This window comes from Alosa pseudoharengus, unplaced genomic scaffold, assembly GCF_046254945.1.
Source record: "Alosa pseudoharengus isolate Yale_2024_CS ecotype anadromous, Long Island Sound unplaced genomic scaffold, YU_APseudo_1.1 YU_APseudo_1.1_scf_15, whole genome shotgun sequence".
Lineage (NCBI taxonomy): Eukaryota > Metazoa > Chordata > Actinopteri > Clupeiformes > Clupeidae > Alosa > Alosa pseudoharengus.
In genome coordinates, this window is record NW_027468620.1 from 36,695,948 (window position 1) to 36,716,375 (window position 20,428).

The following is a 20,428-nucleotide window of genomic DNA, read 5'->3' on the forward strand; positions in this document are numbered from 1 at the left end:
ACACACACACACAGCCATACACACAAAGCCATAGGCAATCATTCCACTGCAACACACACACACACACACACACACATACATATCCGAGATTTCATTTCTTTTCATGTCATGATGTCTTAACCTGAGCTCCATGTTCATGAAAATACATTTTTTATTGTGGTGTAAAAACTTTTGTGGTGATGTTTGTTGTCTGTATCTACTGTGACCTTGGATTTCCCCTAGGGATCAATAAAGTGTATCTATCTTTCTATCTATCTATCTATCTAAACAGAAGCTTAAACTCAAACTCATTTTTTATTGTGGTGTAAAAACAGAAAGGTAAACTCAAACTCATTTTTTATTGTGGTGTAAAAACAGAAAGGTAAACTCAAACAGACAACAGTGCTGTCAGTTGGCCTAATATAACAGTACTGTTTGCCTTGGACATTTTGGACCAATTCAAAATGAAGGAACTACAGTAGCCTTTGGAGAAATCAATCAAAATTCAATCAGGGCTCACACAAAGGCTCACATTCATCCACATGGCATTCCACTATCCCCACGGCTGCTGCTATTGATTTGCTTCATACACCCTGATTGCATCTCTCGCTCGCTTTTCATTAAACGTCTGTTTATCATGACAGCGTTTTATATATATGTGTGTGTGTGTGTGTGTGTGTGTGTGTGTGTGTGTTATTATATATTTATAATCCTGTCATTTGGCTTTTCTGTGCTTTCTTTTTCTGCATGTTCTTTGGACACACACACACACACACACACACACACACAAACACACACACACACACACACACATACACACACACACACACATACACACACACACACACACATACACACACACACACATACACACACACTACACAAAGACCTTTCATTATTTGACGATGATTCATTTGGATTACTGATGTCATTTTTGTTGTCATCACATCGTAAAATGTTTTTCATCATTTTAATCATATTTGTGTGTGTGTGTGTGTGTCTCTGTGTTTGTGTGTGTGTGAGTGTGTGTGTGAGTGTGGTGTATGTATGTATGTATCTATCTGTGTGTGTGTGTGTGTGTGTGTGGTGTGTGTGTGTGTGTGTGTGTGTGTGTTACTTACTCTGTTTGAAGCCCAAGTAGGGGATCCTCTCGATGGCTGTTTGTCTTTTCTTCATGTACCGGTGCAGAGCGGCCAGGAAAGCCTGTTCATCTGCCTTCTGCCTCTCTCTCCCGGCCTTGCCCTCCTTCTCCTCCTTCTCTCGCTCCCTCCTTCCCTCCTCTCTCTTACACATCCCTACATTCTTCACTTTCGCCACCACCACCCTGCACTCTGTCCTCACCTATGGGATTATGGGATGGACGGAGAGAGGGAGAGGGGGAGAGATAAAAAGAGAGAGTGGAAAATAAGCACATACTGAATTTGAATGTACAGACAGACACACACACACACACACACACACATATTCCTAGAAGAACCGACACATGTTCTTGTTGATTTGTCTTTGCTCTGTGGATTCCTTTATCTCTGAGTGTGTGATGCGTCTGATGTTTGGGTCACAGAGCATCAGCACTGAAACAACCCAGTCTCACTCCCTACTCGACAAAGGCCTGACGCATGGTCAAGGGTCCTTGGCGTCAAATTCCAACGAGAAAGGTGTACCTTCTGCGTTGTTTTCCGACGTGGGGGTCCGTCAGATAGACATTCATGTTAATCCCTCATCGTCAAATATAGACGAAAGGAAATAAATATCCATCAAAGGTGATGCCGTCACGTTAGACTAATGATTTGTTTGAAATGATCTAAAAACAAAAATTGCAGACCATCAGAGCCATAGGGCCCTATTTTAATGGTCTGAAACGGAAGTGTCTTCGCGCAAAACGCAAGTGACTTTGTGGGCGGATCTTGGGCGCTGATGCTATTTTACCGGCGGGATATTGACTGTTGCGCCCGACGCAAATCTAAAATGGGGTGGTCTGAAGTAGCTACATTAATCATGGGTGTGGTTTGGGCGTAACGTGCAATAAACCAATCAGAGCGTCATCTCACATTCCCTTTAACAACAGGCACGCTTGTTCCATAGCTGACTGCTATTATGGTGGCGTATTTGCCAGGCGCAGCCAGGAGCGTTCACAGCGCTATAATCACTGTTCAGTTGGGAACAGTTAGCTATTGATTTTTCATCTTGACAAAATGTAATACAGAATTGTCACAAAGACATACTTTCCGATGTTTTGGGATCATTCTCACTGAATCACGAGGTTATGAATGCATGGTGATATATTTGCAATGTACAATGTAATCTAACATTACCTCTCTATAGACAATGCATATCTTCCGTCAGTTAATCTCTTCTCTCCCGTGCTGCCGCTGGGGCATTTGGGTTAAATGGCATCGGCATGCAGTTCAACATCACGTCTCCTTAAGTCCTCTAACATTTCCTAATTTATGTCATCAACACATCAGTGATTCGTGAAAATGTGTACGCTAGATTTATGCCTATTTTTTTACATGGACACCACACTGATTTCCCTCGAGTGGTAATATTTTTCTTTGAAATTATGTATGGTTCACAGAAATGGGAACTACATTGTATAGATGAGAGGAGCTAAGTGTGCGTTGCGCAGCACAGGCGGCCAAGCAAGGGCTTCGTTTAAGTTGACCTAACTTTCAACTCTGCACAGTATCCCATTAACTGCGTGACAGTAGACTATTTACAATATTTTCTGTAAAGCAGAGTTTGTAAACACATTATCATCAACTTAATTCACGCACAACATTTATTTGAGCAGGAGAGAGAATAACAATGAATGGATGCAGCAACTACAGAAATTGTACAGAAATTGTAACCATACTTGCTGCTTTCTTGTACTATCTGTTGCTGGTTAACAGCATATGAAAAGCTGATTTAAGCTAATTCACTAACTCGAGACTTCAAGGCCATCATGGATATAAAACGTTTTTTGAAAATAACGAAAGGATGGAGGGAACATAGCAAAGCTTGGAGTTATTTCAGATGGGCTACAACAAGGTAGGCAAAATTATGGTGCTTAAAACCTTACACAACGGTAAATTGGAACAAAACTAAAAGTAACTTTAGCCTTTATAGGGCTGTAGCCTATAAAGTTGTCCAGATTAATAGGTCGTAATTAGGCGTTGTTGTAAAGATATTGCATATAGATGTTGTACTTTATAGGCTACTAAATATTTAGGTCACCAATGCACGAACAAAACCGGGAAATGGACAAATATTATCAAGGCTTTGAATGTTTCCGTCTGTGCACGGGGGTGTCTGTAGATTGGGTTGCAATGCATTCATTCATGCAGGCCTGTGGTCATGCATGCGCCCTTAAAATAGCATCTGCATTTTCGCCACAGACTTTAGACCAGGGAGTTCCTGGTCTGTGGCGGAATTGTTTTCTGAAACTGCAAAATATCAACAGTGAACGTTTGCGCCGGAACACGCCCCGTCTTTTCGCTGAACCGCCCCCGTGGGCGCAATCGAATTCCCTAATTTACAGGCATGTACCTGTGGAGGGAAAATTCCAATATGCGCTGACTGCAAAATAGGAAAGACAAACTCGCGAGTATACAAAGTCAATTGCGCCGGGACGGAAGATAGAGCCCATAGGCTACCTTAGGTTACTTTGATCTTGCATAATTTTATTCAGCTTTGGTGTAGGTAACGTAAGGTAAAATAATAATAATAATAATAATAACAATAAACTAAACTAACACGCGCATATTTCTGTATTGCGAACATTGTAGCCTACAGTTGTAACAGCGCGTAACAGTCGTTTTACTCCCCGTATGCGCTCATTATAATAGGCTCTGTTCCTGCCTAGATTCGAACTCCGAACTGCCTGAAAGTTGCAGACCTGTTCTGGAAATACGTGCATTAACCCACTCGACTGTCAGACAACGCAGACATCTGCTTCGAGTAGGCCTATTAGGTAGGACTGTACAGTCCTCAGTACACAGTACAGTACAGTACACTCCTCAGTCCTACTCGAAGTAGATAGCGTTGTCTGACAGTCGAGTGGGTTAATGCACGTATTTCCAGAACAGATTTTTGTTTTTACATCATTTCAAACAAATCATTAGTCTAACGTGACGGCATCACCTTTGATGGACATTTATTTCCTTTCGTCTATATTTGACGATGAGGGATTAACATGAATGTCTATCTGACGGACCCCCACATCGGAAAACAACGCAGAAGGTACACCTTTCTCGTTGGAATTTGACGCCAAGAACCCTTGACCATGTGTCAGACCTTTGGGGAGTAGGGAGTGAGACTGTGTACCACTGAAAACATAAAACAATCAACCTACACACACCTGCAATCAACCTACACACACCTGCAATCAACCTACACACCTGCAATCAACCTACACACACCTGCAATCAACCTACACACACGGCCTATCAGTGTCTGCATGCATGCGTGTGTGTGGCAGCGTGTGTGTGTGACTCTGTGTGTGTGTATGTGTGTGTGTGTGTGTGTGTGTGTGTGTGTGCCTGCATGCATGCGTGTGTGTGGCAGTGTGTGTGTGTGTGACTGTGTGTGTGTATGTGTGTGTGTGTGTGTTTACGATATTACGATTTGTGACAGAATTCCAATATTCTGCAGAGTACTTATTGTACTTACAGAGTGCTCTATTGTCTTTGTTGGTCAAAAATGAAGGAGATTATGAAAAACATATATTTCCAATACATACAAGATGGAACCTGCACCTACAGTACAGTACACTCCTCAGTCCTACTCGAAGTAGATAGCGTTGTCTGACAGTCGAGTGGGTTAATGCACGTATTTCCAGAACAGATTTTTGTTTTTACATCATTTCAAACAAATCATTAGTCTAACGTGACGGCATCACCTTTGATGGACATTTATTTCCTTTCGTCTATATTTGACGATGAGGGATTAACATGAATGTCTATCTGACGGACCCCCACATCGGAAAACAACGCAGAAGGTACACCTTTCTCGTTGGAATTTGACGCCAAGAACCCTTGACCATGTGTCAGACCTTTGGGGAGTAGGGAGTGAGACTGTGTACCACTGAAAACATAAAACAATCAACCTACACACACCTGCAATCAACCTACACACACCTGCAATCAACCTACACACCTGCAATCAACCTACACACACCTGCAATCAACCTACACACACGGCCTATCAGTGTCTGCATGCATGCGTGTGTGTGGCAGCGTGTGTGTGTGACTCTGTGTGTGTGTATGTGTGTGTGTGTGTGTGTGTGTGTGTGTGTGCCAGCATGCATGTGTGTGTGTGGCAGTGTGTGTGTGTGTGACTGTGTGTGTGTATGTGTGTGTGTGTGTGTTTACGATATTACGATTTGTGACAGAATTCCAATATTCTGCAGAGTACTTATTGTACTTACAGAGTGCTCTATTGTCTTTGTTGGTCAAAAATGAAGGAGATTATGAAAAACATATATTTCCAATACATCCAAGATGGAACCTGCACAATATGCTCTCATTATATTTAGGAACACATGGTAGTTCCGTTGGCATGGTAACAGTAAATTCGGCTGTGTTATATCTTCAGCCATCTTTCTGTATATAATTACGTCTACTGGGTTTTCTACAAATAGAACTATGCTAATATCTGTGAGATGAGATGTGCAAATAGTGTGTTCCTTTTGCAGCAAGTGCAGATCATAGGCAGGGCCACACCCTCCTCATAGACAGGTCACACCCCATCATAGACAGACCACACCCATCATATACAGGCCACACCCCATCATATACAGACCACACCCTCATCATAGACATGCCACACCCATCATAGACAAGCCACACCCCATCATAGACAGGCCACACCCCCATCATAGACAGGTCCACACCCTCATCATAGACATGCCACACCCCTCATAGACAGGCCACACCCTCATCATAGACAGGTCCACACCCTTATCTATGCCAAATCCCCACTAAATATCTATGCCAAATACACACTATGCCAAATACACACTATAGATCTATGCCAAATCCACACGATAGATCTATGCCAAATACACACTATAGATCTATGCCAAATAAACACCCTTATCTATGCCAAATACACACTATAGATCTATGCCAAATCCACACGATAGATCTATGCCAAATACACACTATAGATCTATGCCAAATAAACAACCTTATCTATGCCAAACACACACTATAGATCTATGCCAAATTAAAAACCTTATCTATGCCAAACACACACCCTTATCTATGCCAAATACACACCCTTATCTATTCCAAATCCACACTATAGATCTATGCCAAATCCACACCCTTATCTATGCCAAATACACACCCTTATCTATGCCAAATACACACCCTTATCACACTCTTATCTATGTCAAATACACACTCTTCAGTGATGTCAGCACTGGGAATGACTCGAGCAAAGAGCTGAGAGGGAGGAGCTATCGCACCAATCATGAACCTCCATGAGGACTTGGGTTCCATCCCACCAATCATGAACCTCCATGAGGACTTGGGTTCCATCCCACCAATCATGATCCTTCATGAGGAGCGGGTTTCCATCCCACCAATCATGAACCTGAAATGAGGTTCCTGTAACATGCCTGTAATGCCTGTAATGCCTGTAACAGGTCCAGGGAGCAGACACTGGTTGGCTGACTCGGGTTCTGAGCCGAACGCACTCCAGGCTGAGCAAGGTGGCTGGTGCAGGACAGTACCTTGGGAGGGGGCCTGGGTTCTGCAGCGGTTCTAGCTGGGAGGCGGGCTGGTGGACCGGTCTGCAGGGGCTGGTTTGGGTTCAGGTTCTGGTCCTCTCGGCGCTGAGAGAGCTTTCTCTTCCGTGGCCGGCCCTTTAGGTTGGGGGCTGCAGAGATATGAGGTGGGAATAGAGGGAAAGAGGGTTAATAATCCTTTATTCAACCTCACACACACACACACACACACACACACACACACACACTGCAGAGATATGAGGTGGGAATAGAGGGAAAGAGGGTTAATAATCCTTTATTCAACCTCACACACACACACACACACACACACACACACACACTGCAGAGATATGAGGTGGGAATAGAGGGAAAGAGGGTTAATAATACTTTATCAACCTCACACACACACACACACACACACACACACACACACACACACACACACACTGCAGAGATATGAGGTGGGAATAGAGGAGGGCAAGATTATGTGTATGTATATGTGTGTGTATATGTATGTATGTGTCCTATGTATATGTATATAATATTATGTTTCTGTGTTGTTATTGTTATACTGTGATATAGTGTACACCTATGTCTATTTTTATTCAGTTTTATTTCTGTGTCTTATGCCATGTTCCCTCCATAATTTGTATTACTGCTTTGGCAACACGAATGTCTTATTAGTCATGCCAATAAAGCATTTTGAATTTGAAATTTTTTTAATTTGAAATTGAGAGCGAGAGAGAGGAGAGAGTGAGAAAGAGAGAGAGAGAGTGAGAGAGAGAGGGAGTGAGAGAGGGGGAGAGAGAGAAGAGAGAAGAGAGAGAGAGAGAGATAAGAGAGAGAGAAAAGACAGACAGAGACAGAGTTACTTTATCAAGTCCATCAATTCCAAAGTTATACGCACAGGCAAGTTATACGTACAGGCAAGTTATACGTACAGGCAAGTTATACGCACAACAAAAAAATGATAGTCTTTCATCACCACTTTATTCTACACTCTCTCTCACACACACACACACTCACCACTTTATTCTACACTCTCACACACACACTCACCGCTTTATTCTACCCACTCACACACACACACACTCACACCTTTATTCTACACTCACACACACACACACACACTGACACTTTATTCTACACTCACACACACACACACACTCACCACTTTATTCTACACACTCTCTCTCTCACACACACACACGCAGACACACACACACATACACACACACACACTCACCACTTTATTCTACACTCACACACACACACACACACACACACACACACACACACACACACACACGTATATACAGTGTACACATTGACACACTCACACGCATACACTCTCTTTAAGATTAAATAGAATGTAGAACGGAATATTTGACCTTGTTCTATAACATAGAAGGTATGCAACTTTGGTCTGCCAAACACTCCGATGGTGTTTCACACACACACACACTCCGATGGTGTTTCACACACACACACACACACAAACACACACTCCGATGGTGTTTCACACACACACACACAAACACACACACACACGCACTCCGATGGTGTTACACACGCACACACACCAGAGTCCTGCACGGGTTCGGGTACCCGCGGGTACCTGACGGGTGACCCGCACATTTTGATGAAACGGGTGAAAATATTCTACTGTGTCGGATGCGGGTGCGGGTGCGGGTCGGACACGGGGGTGACACGGGTGGGAATTGGCCTTTCATAAACATCACGTGCAGATGTAACAATATGTTCTACAGTAACACATCCTAAATAATATGCCTGCAATTCAAGTTGATAAAAGCATTTGAAATGCACGTTTCGTACGTGCCTTCCCAAAACAGGCGCCTATAGGCTATTTCACTTTTAAAAATCACATGCGTGGGATCTGCCTGCAGTCTTTCAGAACAAAGTGGCTGCACATTGATTAAAAAATGCCTAAAGATGACTCTTTTGACATGTTGTCATGGTGGAGAGAGCATGCTCGTTTAATTCCCAATATTGCCTAGATTGTGAGATCTATTGACATCCCTGCAAGCGAGCGAGATTTCATGCGTGAAAATGTAGGCCACATTTTCCCATTCAATCTTGCACTCAAATAAACGGGATAGTGTCACACGTCTTATGCCTATTTCCATAAAGTTTCACAGGCTGATGCATAATCCGGTTATGACCGAATCATTCCTTCATTTAATGTAGGCTGCCCTACTACTGCTGTTAATAAGTTGTGTGTGCAAAGCCGTGTTTAAATTCTAAATTAGGCATTTGCGTGGCGATAGCCTTGTAGACGCATCTGCTTGAAAAGTGTTAAAATGTTATCACTCGGGTGTTGAAAAGTAGCCAGGCTACCACAATACATCATGTAGGATATGCCTGTCAACTTCAGCTGAAGTTGGACCTGCAATGTTAATGGTTGTGTAATTAGTTCCTTAAACGTGTATGTTTAACTCGGGTACGGGTCGGGTGTCAGTTTTATTTAATGTGGGTCGGGTCGGGTACGGATTTTAACTAGCTCTGGTGTCGGAAAACGGGTCGGATGCGGTTTTAAACATGACGGGTACGGGTGGGTGCGGATTTAAAAAATTGGACCCGTGCAGGACTCTGACACACACACACTCTGATGGTGTTTCACACACACACACACACACACACACACACACACCGATGGTGTTTCACAGACACACACAACCCTGTAGAACCCTGTTAGATCATGGTTCTCCACAACACACACCTAGAACCCTGTTAGATCATGGTTCTCCACAACACACACCTAGAACCCTGTTGGATCATTGTACTCTACAACACACACACACACACCAAACACACACCCACACACACATGCACACACACTAACACACACACACACACACACACACCTCCAGCTCCTCCAGCTCCTCCTGACTCCTGTTGCAGAGGGTGGCAGAAATGATCCTCATATCTCTGGTAATTTGATTTGCCGATTCAATTAGGCAGTGATTCACACACACTCACACACACACACACACACACACACACACACACACACACACACACAGACACACAGACACACACACACAAATACACAGTGCTTCCGTGCCACTGCACATGTGGAGTGTGTGTGATGAAGGCGTCCGTTATAGGTCTGGGGACGCTTAACCCTTAAAGGTGTAGGTTTTTGAACGTTCTAAGTTCCGCAACAATTGAAGGTTCTAAAATTCTATGTTGAATTCAATGAACCCAGATATTCTTTAGAACGTTCATTTCTCAACATTCCCGTCACACTGGTGTGACGGTACTCCTTTAAGGGTTAAGCAGTTACACACCAGCGACTGGCAGAGAGAGAGAGAGAGAGAGAGAGAGAGAGAGAGAGAGAGAGAGTTCTAATTCCAAGGAAAAGCTGCATCAAAAATGAGCTCCTGAAATCATCTCAAAAAATGGACTAAAAGAGTTGGACACTTTGAAAAATAACCCTCAACAAACATCCAGAAAAGACTCTAAAGAAGAGGTGACAACAATAATAACCAACAATTGAAGAGGAAATATCTTAAAAGGAGAGTATTATCATATTTCTCAAATCAAAACATCTATATAGCCATCAAAAGCTAATCATCAACTGCCATTGTTGCCAACATTCCAAAGGAGAAACTGCCTTAAAATAGCTAACTGAAGAAGCTAACAGAAAAGGATTCTGATGATGGAAAACACCCAACAGACAGCAAAAAAGAGCACAGCTCTTAGAGAAAAGAGCAGGGAAATTGAATACCCAGCTAAATGCAAAAGTGGAACAGCCAGGGAGAAACACAAGGTGAAGACACTACATGAAAATCCGGAGGTCCTCTTCACAGACTACGCTCAGCAGAAAGGAGGAAGAAAGAAGAACAACATAATTTTCTTCACCCCCTCCATTTACATCTGGAAAGATACCCTATGCAACCATTATCCATATGTATTCAGTGAGGGTATTGGTTCAGGAGGCAGATTAAAGATCTGCAAAGATGAACACCTGGACAAGGATGATCCTCTGCTTACCATCACATAGGCCTACTATACAAAAGGAAAAGTGTTGATCCAAGGTAATGAAGCCAACCTGGAGTCCTTTGAAGAGCTGTTCCCAGTTTTGAAAGCTGAGGTTAACACTAAGAAAGTGTATGTTGCCTCTGACAGTGAAGAAAATGAGAGTCCAGCGGATAACCTGTCTATCTCTGCTCCTCCCACACCTGCAAGCCTTACCAATCGGCTAAAAGAGAGTATGGCCCTGCTGGAAATGGACTTCGCTGAATTCAAAGAACAGACCCAGGCCAGGCTGTCTGACTTCCCAGACAACACTATGCAGCTGCTCAAAATGGAACTCCAACAGCTCAAGAAAGACCACAGAGTCCTGGCATCTGACTTCAGCATAAGTCTAGAGACACTCAAACAGGAGAACAGTGTGCTCCGTGCTCAGCTGGCCAAAGTGAAGGAGGATGCTGAGAAGAGAGAGAAGAATCTCACCAGGCAAATCCAACGCCTGACGGATCAACGCTTGTCAATGCCAAAAATGACAAACACAGAGACACAGACTCTCCCTTCCAGTATTGCAGACCCCTGCCATGTCTCAGCCTCACCTTCTCTCCTCTGCACCCAGCCCAGCAACACTCCTGACCCAACTCCTGAAACATCTGCACACCTACCAACAGTCAGCTCTACCCATCCCAGCTTCCCTCCATGTGGTCTGAGGAGCAAAGCCCACAAGTGGTCCTGCTGACTGACTCAAATGGGAAATTCCTGGACACAAACAAGCTTTTTCCCAAAAAGAGAGTGTTGTCTAAACGCTGCAGCACCACAGGGCAGGCAATGAAGCTGCTGAGGAAGGAGACACTCAACAACCCTGAATGTCTGGTGATCCACACAGGAACAAACGACCTGCATAGGCTCCAAAGGGACACTGCTGGAGCAATGAACAGGATGGCGGAGCAGGCCAGTAGGGAGTTCCCTGATACCCGGATTGTGATATCCACCCTACTGCCTAGGACAGACACCCCACCTCATGTCATCCATGAAACTAACATGGAGATCAGAAGAGGATGTGCCAGCCTGCCCAATGTCCATGTGGCTCTCCATCCAACTATTGGCACCTGGGACCTCTATGATGGACTCCATCTACACAAGGAGAGGATAAAGATTTTTGCAAAATCTCTGAAGGACACGGCCCTGGGGCGTAGTCCTGCTACACCCTCCTCTGATAGGAGCCATATGCACCATCCCAGGCATCCTCATCCCCATCACCACCCTAGGATCATCCATCCTACCATAAGGAAAAACAATGGTTCAATCTGGACCCCAGACCCATTAATGGCCCTGTTATGGCCAGGCGCACTGGCCACAACATAGAATGACCGAAAAAGTCAATTGGGCTCGTTTTGGTCTAGGGGTTTATTAAACAATAAGGTAAATTACAAAACACAAAATGGGAGTTTAACTATAACACAATAGGAACAACGCAGGAAGACAAATAATCAGCGTGGTAGCCGGAACACAAGTCTCCGTCGACTGTCTGGGGTGCCTAGGTTTTATAGGTTGTGGCTCCGCCCACTCATTACAGGTCACACCTGCACACAATCAGAGAGCAAAAACATACTGCCGAGCAACCAAACATTAACTGAGGAAACATCACCACCATAGGTAGTGGAGGGACATAACACACCCCCACACCAAAATGGTGACTCCAGTCTCCATAACCACAAAGAACAAGACATATGTGGTGCCACACAAACATCCCACAACAGAGATGCATGTGACAATTTCAAAACTGAATTACTTTTTACAGCAATGCTGTAATTTAAAGTACAAACGCACTCACACACACTCACTCACAGCATACACAAATAAACACACAGAAAAAGAAACAAAAATAAACATGTCAATACAGTTATAAAATAACTGCAGACATGAAAATACTGGGCTAAGGTACTCTAGATAAAGCGTCTGCCAAGACGTTATCAGTACCGCGGATATGCTTGACCTCGATGTTAAAGGGTTGTAGAATCAAGCTCCACCGCATCAGACGCTGATTGGCGTTTCTCATGCGGCTGAGGAACTTCAGGGGGTCATGATCACTATAAATGACCGTTCTATCTGAAGCACCCAGGTACACTTCAAAGTGTTGTACAGCAAGAACAATAGCCAGGGTCTCCTTTTCGATGGTGGAGTACCGCCGTTGATGTTGATTGAGCTTCTTAGAGAAGTAGCAAACGGGGTGATGGACATTCTCAACACCATCTTGGAGGAGGACAGCACCAGCACCATGATCGCTCGCGTCAACCATTAAAAAAAAAGGTGTCGCAAAGTTAGGTGCAGCCAACACGGGAGCCGAAATAAGTAATGCCTTCGCATTCTCAAAGGCGCTCTGACACTGGTCAGACCACTGGTATACCACCTTTGGACTGAGTAAATTTGTCAGTGGAGCTACTACAGATGAAAAGTTTTTGCAGAAGCCACGGTAGTAGCCCACCATACCTAGAAATCTGCGTAACTCACGACGATCAACAGGGGGAGCGAAACTACAGATAGCAGACACTTTGGCATCCAAAGGACGCACCTTGCCACCTCCTACTACTCTACCCAAGTAAGTGACTGTTGCTTTGCCAATTTCGCATTTGGCCAAGTTGATGGTCAAATTGGCTGCAGACAGTCGACAAAATAGATCTCGGATCTGCTGAACATGTTCTTGCCATGACGCACTATAAAGGACCACATCGTCCAAATAGGCCTCACAGCCAGACATACCAGACAACACTGTATTGATTAACCGCTGGAATGTTGCGGGAGCGTTACGCATTCCAAAGGCCATAACGCGGTAATTCAAAAAGTCATCTGGGGTAACAAAGCCAGATATTTCTCTTGCACGACTGGTGAGGGGAATCTGCCAATAGCCTTTCAGCAAGTCAAACTTACTAACAAAGACTGCAGATCCCACCTGATCAATACAATCATCCAACCTGGGCAACGGGTAGCAGTCAGGTCTGGTAATTGCGTTAACACGCCGATAATCAGTACAAAACCGGAACGTACCGTCAGGCTTTGCCACCAAGAGACATGGAGAGCTCCATGCACTCATGCTAGGTTCTGCAATGTTGTTTAAAAGCATGTACTGTACTTCTTTCTTTAACACAGCACGTTTCAAAGGATTGACCCTGTATGGATGTTGCTTTATCGGTGCTGTTGTTCCAACATCAATGTCATGCTCGATGACATGAGTTTGTTTTGGAACATCACTAAACAACTCTGGAAATTGATGGACAATGTCCAAAATGTCAGCCTTCTCGGAGTCTGTGAGATGTGGGAGGTGATCAGCCAAAACTGAGAGCATTTCAGTGTTGTTAAGACGACCCTCAATTAAAGCACGAGATGGGTTATTTTCGGTCTCATCACTCTCTTCCACCACAACAGACAACAGCACCGATTTGTCACTCGTCGAATCAGACTCCAGCACAGCTGGAGATGAACCTAGGCAAGCAGAAGCAGAAGCACGCTCAAAATAAGGCTTCAACATGTTAATGTGACAAAGACGCTTCTGCTGCCGTCGGTCTGGAGTAGCGATTACATAATCGCGGTCAGAAACTTTATGTACTACCTCATATGGACCACTAAAACGGGCCTGTAGAGCAGATCCAGGGATGGGAAGTAACATAAGTACTTTATCGCCCACTTTAAAGTGTCGATCTGTGGTCTTACGGTCATACCAGTGTTTCATCTTGCCTTGTGCTCTCTCAAGATTCTCACGGGCTAACTCACGGGCTCTGTGTAAACGAGAACGAAAGTGTGACACATAGCTCAAGATGTCTTTTGCAGGAAGTTCACTTAAAAACTGATCTTTCAATACGGCCAAGGGACCTCGTGGAGTGTGTGCAAAAACAAGATCAGCAGGACTAAAACCAAGTGATTCCTGTCTCACCTCTCTACAGGCGAACAGCAGCCAGGGAACTGCATCTGCCCAATCCTTACCAGACTCCAAGCAATATGCACGCAACATGCTCTTCAGCGTTTGGTGATACCGTTCCAGTGCTCCCTGGCTTTCAGGATGATAGGCACTGGAAACATTATGTTGAATGCTAAGCTGTTTCAAAACACGGGTGAACACGCGAGACATGAAATTCGACCCACGATCAGTCTGGATGATTTTTGGCAGACCAAACATAGAAAAAAATTTGAGAAGCTCCTTTAACACCACTTTGGCAGAAATTTTTCGCAGAGGGATAGCCTCCGGAAAACGAGTAGCTGCACACATCATTGTTAAAAGATATTGATATCCACTCGTGGAGCGCACAAGTGGACCAACAATATCAACAATGACATGATCGAATGGCGGGGCCACCACTGGGATGGGATACAGAGGAGCAGGAGGGATTTTCTGGTTGGGTTTGCCAACCAGCTGACAGACCGTACAGGTTTTACAGAAACGAACTACATCCCGCTTCAACCCTGGCCAGTAAAAGTGTTGACTAACACGGTTTAGTGTTTTGGCGACCCCCATATGACCAGCTACACAGTCATGAGCTACACTCAAAATTTTATCTCTGTATTCAATTGGCATCACAATCTGATGGACAGAGTTCCCATGGTCTGGAACATTGTACGGCCTCCATTTCCTCATTAAGACACCGTCTTGAAAGAAGAAACATTGTGGTTCTTTATCAATGTCAACATCAGATGAGGCAGAGCAGAATAGAGAGACTAGTGACACATCTGCTTTTTGAGCAGCAATCAGTTGTGTGCGTGACAAGCACGCCGGTTCCGTCAAAATTCTATTCATTTTCTTATCAGGCCCAGATAGATGAACTACAGCTGATGCCCCTGGAGACTTCTCAGACTCAAGATTCACAAAGAAAGAATCAGAAAGATCAAATTCAACAGGAGAAGAGGAGCGTTCTTCTTTCCTTGACATAGCGCGAGTAATCGCGCAGGCAGGAAATACATCGGGACTTTTCTCCACACACTCATGGACGGCTGGCTTGCCAGGCACAGCAACGACTTGAGGGAGAACTTCCGAACCCACTCGGTTCCACACATTACCACCTGCTAAATCATTGCCCAAAATAAAGGACACGCCAGGAATAGGCAGAGATCCACGAACACCAACCGCAACGCGGCCGCTGACTACGCTAGACTTTAAAATGATTTGGTGAAGTGGAACAACAGTAAAACCCATCTCAAAGCCACGGACTAATACACTGGTGCCATCTTTCGTTGTTGCAGACAAAGGCAAAACCCCTTTCAAAATGAATGATTGTGCAGCACCAGTGTCACGCAAGATGCGTATGGGAGTGAGATTTTTATCACCTATCAACGACACAAAACCATCGCTAAGGAAAGGTTCATAGCCTGTCTCTACGTCGCTTGAAAATTCCAGACAGCGCGACGCAGAATGTGGAGACGCTTTAATCAACCCAAAGCCTTTAGCAGCTTGTTTTTTTCTCAGCACTGGACAGTCTGCCACCAAGTGCCCAGGCTTCTTACAATAAAAACAGGCCTGCTCTGGACTACTGGAAGAATGGACCGCAGCATAACTGGACTGGGACTGGGCTGGATATCTGGACATAACTGGAGATGAACCTACAGGCATATGTCGGTCTTTGAAGACGCGGTGAGTCAAAACAAATTCATCCGCCAGGACGGCAGCTTCATGCAGAGAATCGACTTTATGCTCATGAAGGTAAGTAGCTACAACATCGGGCAAGCAGTTTTTAAATTCCTCCACAAGAATCAAAGCTCGCAACTTTGCCTGACTGTCTACCTCACTTGACGAACACCACTGATCAAACAATGCCTCTTTCTCACGAGCAAACTCAATGTAAGTCTGACGCTCGATTTTCTTACATCGGCGGAAACGCTGTCGGTAAGCTTCTGGGACTAGTTGGTAACAACTAAGAATAGCTGCCTTAACCACACCATAGTCTTTACTTTGCTCAAGTGAAAGTGAAGAATACACTTCTTGTGCCCTGCCAGTTAACACTGACTGAATTAACAGAGTCCATACTTCTTTCGGCCAACTTAAGGTTGATGCAACTTTTTCAAAATGCGGAAAATATTTTTCCACGTCTTTCTCAATGAACGGTGGTACAAGCCTAATGTGCTTACTCACGTCGAAAGACCCAGTGTGAATGATATCAATATTTTCCTGTCTAGCTTTTAAATCTAAGCGTTTCATTTCCAACTGGTTCTCGGAGGCTCTTAAACGCAACGCTTCTCTCTCATTGTCTAACTCTCTCTCCCGAATAGAAAGTTCTTTCAAACGGATGGAATCGCTCATATCGACGGGAGGCAGAACCCTTCTCTCTACTAATACTGGTAGCAGAACAGTTTTAATGCTCTGTTTGAGGCGTTTTTCAGAAGCGGACAACTCAATTTCATACTGGGTAGCCAACTCCAAAAGTTGCTCTTTTTTAAGATTATTAAACGCCTCTACAGAAGGGTGTTCCGCAAACTCCTGAACCACAGACATGATTAATATAACAATCCAAAATAAACAAGAAAACAAATCGGCTACTACAGGCTGCTACACAACTTCAGAAAAAAAAAAATATCGAAACGATGTGATCAAAATCCCTGAAATGACCACAAAACTTTTAACATGACTACCACGCCACAATACTGACAAATTGAGGGAAGGTTAGACGCACTAATGGGTCAAGAACCCCGTAAATATGCAGCCAACTATTCTAACCTTAACCTCAACCTGTTAAACACTACACTATTGCAGTGCACTATAGTTCATATGAACTCACTAAAGCGACATACAAGGGAGTACCGAAGGTCTGGGAGATTCACTGCTACACCCCAATCCCTACTTACCTATCCAAAAAAAAAACTAAACTTAGCCTCTCTAGTCTTCAGTGGTTCCCCTACCTGGTGTACTTTGAACGTTGGACCCGTGAGGACATAGCAGACCGATTGCGCAGCCTACCACAACCTCCGAAACGTACCAACTAAGGGTCACCACCAAAAATAAGAAACTAAAATAATAAATTGGCAGACTCAGTGTCTGCCCGGCGGCTTACTAAATTGAGGTGCACGCTCCTCTACCCAGAAAAAATTATGGTACTCCTGCAAATTCCTGCTACTTCCTAACAATCTCTAAAGAGCGGACGAGGACCCAAATGTTATGGCCAGGCGCACTGGCCACAACATAGAATGACCGAAAAAGTCAATTGGGCTCGTTTTGGTCTAGGGGTTTATTAAACAATAAGGTAAATTACAAAACACAAAATGGGAGTTTAACTATAACACAATAGGAACAACGCAGGAAGACAAATAATCAGCGTGGTAGCCGGAACACAAGTCTCCGTCGACTGTCTGGGGTGCCTAGGTTTTATAGGTTGTGGCTCCGCCCACTCATTACAGGTCACACCTGCACACAATCAGAGAGCAAAAACATACTGCCGAGCAACCAAACATTAACTGAGGAAACATCACCACCATAGGTAGTGGAGGGACATAACAGGCCCACCACCCCATCAACGTGAGGCCAAACCAGAGGAGGCCACCTTCCCCATCCCCACCCCCTACCCACCAGCCCCCTCCCCACCCACAGCAGCAGAGATATGCAGCAGCACCTGCCCCTTGCCCCCCTCCCCACCCTCAGCAACAGAACTATGCTGCAGTAGCTGCCTCTGGCCTCCCTCCCCACCCTCAGCAACAGAACTATGCTGCAGTAGCTGCCTCTTGCCCCCCTCCCCACCCTCAGCAACAGAACTATGCTGCAGTAGCTGCCTCTGGCCTCCCTCCCCACCCTCAGCAACAGAACTATGCTGCAGTAGCTGCCTCTTGCCCCCTCCCCACCCTCAGCAACAGAACTATGCTGCAGTAGCTGCCTCTTGCCCCCTCCCCACCCTCAGCAGCAGAGATATGCTGCGGTAGCTGCCTCTTGCCTCCCTCTTCACCCTCAGCAGCAGAGATATGCTGCGGTAGCTGCCTCTTGCCTCCCTCTTCACCCACAGCAGCGGAGCCATACTGTTGCTACCCGGCCTACAGCCATTACAGCTCCTGTTGCAACATCTGAGCTGGGAGAGATCAGGGAGATGCTGCACACCCTGTGCACCCGACTTCTGTTCAGCTAAGAAACCTTTATATTTTAAGTAAAATAACTAATAATATATTATTAGTAGTAAAAAAAAAATAAAAAAATAATAATAATATCTGTGTAGTAATACTGATGAATATTCCTAGTAGATGAGTAACATTTGTAACATTTTTATTTTTTATTTTATTTTTATTTATTTATTTTTTAAAATGTATTAATTCTAATAACAGAGCAACATATCATATAAGTTACATATCTTAATTTATTTAAAAAAAAAAATATATATATATATTTATTACAAAACATAATATTCTTTTTTACTATTAGCTTAAAGCTTTATGAAATTCCTATTACTACTGTAAATGTAGATAGTTGTAGTTATTTTCATGTGTCAAACTATACAAGTCCATTTTGTTTGTTTTCAAATGCGTTTATTTCATATAAGTTGTTGGAATATTCAGGGCCTTCGCTCTTGAACTTTTGAGTTGAAGATCAGAAGCTCTCAATTCATAAACTCTATCAAAAATATTGATATAATTATATTGACAGAAACATGGTGTAAAAACGATACATTCACTTACTGTCCCCCAGGATATAATGAAGTCATGGTGCCCTCTATAAAATTTAAAAATATACGCAAGGGCAGAACATCGGGAGGTATCTTGGTGTGGTATAAAGAAAATCTTTGCCATCAGATATTACCAATAAAACAGTGTAAATCACACATTTGGTTAAGATTAGATCAAACACTGGGCATAACTGATAAGAGCATATACCTCTGTGCTATCTATATACCCCCAGTAGACTCCCCATATTTTGAAGAGGACATTTTTGAAACCCTTCATTCAGAAATTGCCTATTTTCAGGCCCAGCGAAACATAATTCTAATTGGAGATCTAAATGGACGAACAGGAACTGAACCTGATATTGTTGACCCACAGGGAAACAACAATGTATTTGGCCAGTTTCCCCTGTTTACCACACCAACCATCCCCTACCGGAACAACCTTGACTCTGAAATAAACCAAAGTGGCAGGGAGATAGTGCAACTCTGTCGATCCTTAGGCCTGTACTCCTCAGCTCTTGGATCCAGTGTAGTAGACTATGCAATCACTGACATGGACCTCTCCACTATCAGTGCATTCACTGCCAGAGAGCAATCTCCCCTTTCAGACCACAGTCAGATCAATGTGTTCTTTAACCTCTCAGGTCAAAAGAGCAACACAAAAAGTGAACCTTGTAATCTATGTGATTCACATCCCACTTACAGATGGGCCCCAGACAGTAGAGACAAGTTCATTATGGCCTTGAACTCACCTGATCTGATTAATGACATATCAACATATGATCAAAACAAATGTAACCTTGCAAGTGATGGTGTAAACAAGGCCGTAAATGATATCAACATGATATTTCATAAAGCAGCTATCAAAGCAGACCTCATAAGGCAAAAACGGAAGCCTTTAAAAACAAAAAAATCGGACAAATGGTATGATCAAGAATGCAAGACCATCAGAAAAGACCTGAGAAAAATAGCAAATGAAAAACATTGTCAACCAAACAACGCAGCCTTACGTATTCATTACAATGAAATTCTGAACAAATATAAACATACAATTCGGAACAAAAAACAAAACTACAGCCAAAAGCAACTTGAAGATATTGAGAAAGCCATTAATGAAAATCAATTC

At 43.8% G+C, this 20,428-nt stretch overlaps 1 protein-coding gene across 1 annotated transcript in view; it reads right to left on the minus strand.

Moving 5' to 3' along the window:
* The window catches only part of LOC143124655 (AT-rich interactive domain-containing protein 5B-like), a 79,165-nt gene that overhangs the window by 11,486 nt on the left and 47,251 nt on the right, over positions 1 to 20,428 (minus strand). The window contains exons 5-6 of the mRNA XM_076286340.1: positions 6,698 to 6,843; positions 1,101 to 1,320 (exon numbers count right to left, since the gene is read on the minus strand). Of these exons, the coding sequence (XP_076142455.1) occupies positions 1,101 to 1,320; positions 6,698 to 6,843 (366 nt within the window). The remainder of the gene's footprint in view (positions 1 to 1,100; positions 1,321 to 6,697; positions 6,844 to 20,428) is intronic.